Source organism: Merops nubicus, unplaced genomic scaffold (genome assembly GCF_000691845.1).
Source record: "Merops nubicus isolate BGI_N331 unplaced genomic scaffold, ASM69184v1 scaffold21036, whole genome shotgun sequence".
NCBI lineage: Eukaryota > Metazoa > Chordata > Aves > Coraciiformes > Meropidae > Merops > Merops nubicus.
This window is the reverse complement of record NW_008614628.1, coordinates 1,464-7,292: the sequence shown is the minus strand read 5'-3', so window position 1 is coordinate 7,292 and position 5,829 is coordinate 1,464. Positions and strand designations below refer to the sequence as shown.

Sequence of the window (5,829 nt, the reverse complement as noted above, 5' to 3'; positions counted from 1 at the left end):
CGGCCCGCACCGAGCCCGAGCCGCTCGGAGCACTGGTCACCGTGGTGCGGTGTGAGCCCCGCGCAGCCTCCAGGCGCTGTGGGGGTTTTGACTGAGATCCTGACGTGGGTGTTTTGACTTCGCAGGTCAGAATGGCATCCGATGAGGGAAAACTTTTTGTCGGTGGATTGAGTTTTGACACCAATGAACAGTCATTGGAACAAGTCTTCTCTAAATATGGACAGATCTCGGAAGGTAAGGTCGCGGTTCCAAGCTGTGGTGATTCCTGTAAATTCCTTACATAGTGCAGGTGCTGATGGTTTTTTTATTGTCCTTTCTCGTTATAGTTGTTGTGGTGAAAGACAGAGAGACTCAGAGATCCAGAGGTTTTGGTTTTGTTACTTTTGAAAACATAGATGATGCTAAAGACGCCATGATGGCCATGAATGGGAAGGTAAGGAGGCTCGGAGCAGCTTTTTTATTTCCTAAAGCATAGTAAAGGAAGCACAGAAATAGTTTTTGTTCAGTGCTGTTTAGAAAACTGGATAAACTCTAACATTTAAAACGTTGAAATAATAAAAACTGACATTGCTTCAATTCCATGGTTTATCATATGTGACTGAAAAATAGCAACAGTTTATAGGGAGACCTGTATGTACTCTCTGAACGTAGATTTACTTGTGTATTTGGCTTAGTGGTGACATGGAGTAGAACCTCTGCTTGTGAGAGGTGGGAAATTGGGGTGCTGTGTAGCTGGTGTTGAAGGTGTGCGACTCACAGTGCGTGGGGTGTGCTGTTTAAACGTTTAAACACAAGCTGATTTATTCTTTGTTCCTTGTTAGTCTGTAGATGGTCGTCAGATCAGAGTGGATCAGGCGGGAAAGTCGTCAGAGAACAGATCCCGTGGCTACAGAGGGGGCGCCTCTGGGGGCAGAGGCTTCTTCCGTGGCGGCAGAGGTCGGGGCCGTGGCTTCTCGAGAGGTGAGGGTGCGTGAGGGTCGTGGGTGGTGCCCCAGGCGTGGGTGGTACTCACCAGAACGCCTGAAAACAGATGTGTCTGTTGAAGGCGGCGGAGACAGAGGCTATGGCGGCAGCAGATTTGACTCCAGAAGCGGAGGATATAACGGCTCCAGAGACTACTATAATAGCAGGTAAAGTCAGCATGACTCCTAGTGGGGGGGTTGTGGAGCTTCCCAAGCCTGTTAGAGGTCAGAGGTATTTGAGCAAACCTAAAGCGGTGAACGTTCTCCCCGGCAGGAGTCAAGGTGGCTATGGTGACAGGTCTTCAGGAGGCTCCTACAGAGACAGCTACGACAGTTACGGTAAGTCTTGGTTCAATGGGAATGACGAGTACGTTTGCTGTAGGAACTCTAAACCTTCTGCCCTGTACTCGAGTCTGGAAATGCCGCATGGCTCAGTCGGACTGTGCCGCTGGTGCTGTTCTTGCCCGTAAGAACCAATCTGCCAGGCTTTGGACGTGGTTGTGCCGTTAGATTTCTAATTTGTAATGCATGTGTAGGAGTTGCTCGGATCTAAGGCAGAGCAAGTGTTTAAAATACGTTCCTCGAGCTTGAGACTAAGACAAAAAACTCAGATGCCCTAACAAGCTTTAATCAAGGGTGGGGGAGTTCTCTTACGGTGTAGCAAACTAGCGCTAGCTTCGGAAATAATGCAAGGGAGTAAAATGCTGGAACTTGTCTATGCTTCAGTGCCTTTACAATTGTGCCTGCTTCTTGTCCTCAGCTACACACAACGAGTAAAAATCCTTCCTGACTCAAGATCGTCCTTCCAATGGCTGTATTTATAAAGATTTTTGGAGCTTCGCTGAAATCGTTATTGTGTAGTACATCTACTTGTATTTTCACTTTTGTAGTATTATCAGTTCTAATCTTGTCAAACACAGCCTGACAGCTTCTGATACGAGATGGTCTAATTAGACTTTTCTTTAAGAAAGCTCTGCTTTCAAGTGTTTTTAATCTTTTTTGAAAGCACTTCAGATTTTATTTTCTTTCATGATGAGCCAAGGTTGTTTTTTTTTTTTTTTAAAGTTGTGAAGTTGGTGCCCCAATCCAGTTTCTTTTGAGATAGAAAGGACCTTTAATCCAATGTTCACTGGAAGCTGAACAAGCTGTGGACTCTTTTTTTTTTTTTAAGTGCATTACCTTCGTCTTTTGTAACATTCCTTTAGTGTAGCAAGGTAGGAATGCAGCCTGGGTACAGATTGGAAGGCAAACCACCTTGATATATCTAAAGAGAAACTTGCTTGTATGTTCAACCTGCATAACGGTATTTTTACTGTTGTAATGATGTAAATTACCCAGAAATAGACTTGCAAACTTACCATAAAAGAGGTTCTTGAAAATGTTTATTTATATTGTCCTTTTTTACTGGAAGAAATATGCATATTCCATTGATATTGTATTTGAAGTGGTAAAGGATTCTTGTATACAGTTTTCTTTGGCTTTACGAAGCCTATTAAAAGACCGTCTGAAATGAACTCTGCTCCTGACATTTACATTTCATTGCACAACACAGTCCTTGAAGACGAAGAACAGTCTGAGCAGTAGAGGATGCCAGAGAAGACTAGCAGTAGTGTAAGAGCGAGCCAGATTAATGGACCAGTTGCTAGAATTTAATCTTAATCTGTCTTGACCTGAGAATCTGTCAATGTAACTTGCACATAAGAACAGTCAGACTCGTCCCGAGGCAGCGGGCTGATGGACAGTGTTTTACCTCAGGATGTTCTAGCACTGAAAGCTGACCTCAGAACTCGAGGGTATGTGTGTGTTAGGTAGGATAATGGATGTTTCCTTAAAATACTGCAATAGCCTACACGGAAAAGCCGCAGCGAAGAATCAGTCTGTTAGTAACTGGCCTAGCTGGTAGCTCGCCAGGGGTGTGGAATGGTAGGTGCATTGCCATGCTTAGCTAGCTTTGTCATTGCCTTACAAGTTCTAAGAATTCTTTGCTAGCATATGGAAACTGCAGTGTCCTTGGAGAAAAGAAGTGTTGTGCCTCCAACAGAAACCTCTGAGACGAAAGCTGCTCTCTTGGCTAGTTCATATGTGGAAATAGTCCTGTAATTCGAGGTAACTCCTTTTGCTCATGTCCGCATCCTTCCTCTTGTTGAGAGCTCATTTGAAAGTCTAATGTACCTGTGAAATATTCCTTTTGACAATTTTGGTCAACCGATGGAAAAATTGTAACCCATGCCGTATGCAACCTTTGGCTTGTGGCACAACTTCGGTTCCACAGATCAGAGTTGGGCATGACGTCATGTCTTGCTAGTAGGTACGGAAGCAAGATGGGAAACGACTTCCCGACTCTGTGTTCATCTATTGAGACTCTTCCTAGACTTCATTAAGTTGCTCACTTTAATTGTAGCTTTCTTTGCCATCCTACTTGTTGCCATTAACTTTTTCCCATAGCCCACACCTCCTAAGCAGCCATGCCAAAGTGGTTAAAACTCTCTGCTTAGGGATCCAATGATTTTTGGCTGGCGTAGCAAAGGCATCAGCCAGCCCTGGAACAGTTTTCCCAGACTGTGCTTCTGTGATGTGATGGGTTCAGCGAATGGCTTGTGAAACCCTCGTATCTGACGTGACCTGTGTGGGGGGAGGTGGGTGGCGATGCAAAAATCTCTGCTTGATGTTCGTATTAATGCCTCTCTGCTTTGGCAGGCTGAAGAGAAGATGGACACTGGCCACAGAAGCTGAGTGGGGCTACTGAAGCAGGAGTGTTCGTGCCGAGGAAGCGGGACCAGGGCACGGGTTTGCCAGACAGGTAATGTCTCTTCAGTTGCCCCTCATCCCTGTGGTTCTTGTGAGCCAAAAGCTTCAGCTCCGTTACCATTCTACTGTGGTAGAGCCCAGCCAGTAGTTTCTAGGTGGAAAATCTCCATAGACTTTTCTCTGCCTGTAAATTGACTGTTGTCTTACTTTTATTTCAGCAATGAAACTCCTCAGAGAAGACCCAGAAGGAGAGCCACTGACTGGAGGGGTGCAGATGAAGAGCTCTGAGCAGTGGCATTACTGATTTTTATACAGCTCAGTTGAAGAAGGAAATAAGTCAATTAAGCTAGAATAAAATACTGGAATATGGAAAAAAACCTGAATCTTTGTAGCACTTTTGTGGGGAAATATAAGAACATCAAATCATGGCCAAGACATGGAATAGGAATCTAGTTAACTGAGGTGTCTAACCTGGTGTGCAGCCCAGTTACTGCATCTGTAGCCTTGAATTAAGTGGCCTGTTGACATTACATTTGTGCATCTGCCCAATTTCAGTGAAGCAGCTCCATCTGAAGGGACCTGTCAGATGAGAAGTGGCCTAAACAAGGAGTCGCTGTTGGCCCAGTTCAAATAAATGCTCTAAATCTGAAAGTAACAGTTCAGGTACTGGTAAATTAACTTTTTTAATCTCTTGGATTTTTTTAGTAGAGCAGCTTCATCAGGTGAAACCCGCTCTAAAACTGAAATATTTCCCTGTGACTGAAGGGCTGCACAGCCAGAGCAAATCCTCCTGGGCTGTGAAGGGGAAATGCAGCCTGAGATGAAAGGAAAGAGCTGCCAGTTGCTGAGGCTGCAGTTCTGTGTTGATTCCTCTGGACAGGGGTAGAATGGCTCATAAAAGACTTTGTGCCATCTTCCCTAATTACCAGATGCTGCCTCGATTTGCCATGTTGTGTTCTACTGAGACTGTTCTGTGCAGGAGTTAAAACCCTGGAGTTGGACTGTTCAGGTTTTTCAATTGCTGTTTGGCAAGTGATAATTTTGATTGTCCTGCCTCACATACAAACAACTTGTTCTCATGCCCAGCTCCTGCAGGACTCTTGCTGAATATTTCACTTATCTCTGGTCTGTTGACTTCCACTTGTTCTCCAGTAAGCTGGGAAGTTAATGGGAAAGTTTCTGCCTTTTGTGTTTGGCTCAAGCCAGAGAGATCAGCTTTCTAATCACAACTCCTGCCTTGGTGCTTTCTCCTCCCTAGTTTTATCCATCAATGTGCTAAACCAAACTTCCCTTTTCTTCTTTGTGTCTTGGTGTAGAACAGTTGTTCTGAAACTAGATTGCCACCTTTTCCCTGGCTCTAAGGGAGCACATGGGAGTGCTGGTTGCTGAGTTCCTCCAGCTGCTCCTTGATTCCATCTCTTGCATGCTGTGGATTCAAAGAACTCTAGTGATGGATGTTTTCTGATAAATCACAACTCGGCCCATCCTTAAAAGTCCTTGCCCTTCAGGCTGTCAGATGTTTGATGGGTGAGACCCATGTTCTGCCAAGTCGTGCCAGAGGAAGCAGCTGAGATGCCTTTACTTCCCCTCTGCTGCTGCTCGGGCCGCTCGCTGGCACGGGGCTCTGGAACCAGCCCCTCTAACCACGCGTCTGGCTCAGGCCAGGGGACACGTGCCCATTGCTGGTGAAAAATGAGGCCCTGTCCTCAGTTAAATCCTGAAAATGGCAGCGCTGTAACAGGATTTATCGAGCTGACAGCTGGGAATGTGTTCTTGGCAGCTGGGGAGAGGGTGGGGCAGGAGGCTGCGATGCGATACGTGAAGGCAGCGAGGGGGTTCCTGATCTTGGATGCTCCTGCCCACACTTGGTGTTAAAAGAGCACAGCTGATCGCTTTGTTCAGCTTCCTCCACACCTCTTTTCTGGCTTTGGTTATGCTACACCCTGCTTGAAGGACTTTTAAGAGCAGCATATTATGAAAAGCAAAAAAAAAAAAATCTGTAGGCTGAGTGCCTTTGGAGGCTGTGTGGGTGTTGTGTTGTGCCCTGTGTGTGGGTGTTGTGCCCAGTGTGTGGGTGTTGTGCCCAGTGTGTGGGTGTTGTGCCCGGTGTGTGGGTGTT

The 5,829-nt window shown here is 45.8% G+C and overlaps 1 protein-coding gene across 3 annotated transcripts; it reads left to right on the top strand.

The window, feature by feature from the left end:
• The first annotated feature begins 126 nt into the window (after nt 1-126).
• Nucleotides 127-2,476, top strand: CIRBP (cold inducible RNA binding protein). 3 transcript variants are annotated; one of them, XM_008942305.1, is made up of 6 exons: nt 129-234; nt 327-433; nt 822-960; nt 1,046-1,130; nt 1,237-1,301; nt 1,723-2,476. In XM_008942305.1, the coding sequence occupies exons 1-6, from the start codon at nt 132-134 to the stop codon at nt 1,737-1,739; spliced, it is 516 nt and encodes a 171-aa protein (XP_008940553.1). In that variant the 5' UTR covers nt 129-131; the 3' UTR covers nt 1,740-2,476. The 3 variants fall into 3 exon arrangements, with proteins under 3 accessions (XP_008940554.1, XP_008940553.1, XP_008940552.1); XM_008942304.1 differs by having other exon boundaries at nt 132-234; nt 1,237-2,476; XM_008942306.1 differs by lacking the exon at nt 1,046-1,130 and having other exon boundaries at nt 127-234; nt 822-882; nt 1,269-2,476.
• The last annotated feature ends 3,353 nt before the right edge of the window (nt 2,477-5,829 follow it).

Bases quoted from the DNA above. Each gene is read 5' to 3' on its own strand.
- CIRBP (XM_008942304.1), top strand. From the start codon at position 132: ATGGCATCCGATGAGGGAAAACTTTTTGTCGGTGGATTGAGTTTTGAC. The intron at 434-821 runs GTAAGGAGGCTC...GTTCCTTGTTAG, and splicing joins TGATGGCCATGAATGGGAAG to TCTGTAGATGGTCGTCAGAT. The intron at 961-1,045 runs GTGAGGGTGCGT...TGTCTGTTGAAG, and splicing joins GGGCCGTGGCTTCTCGAGAG to GCGGCGGAGACAGAGGCTAT.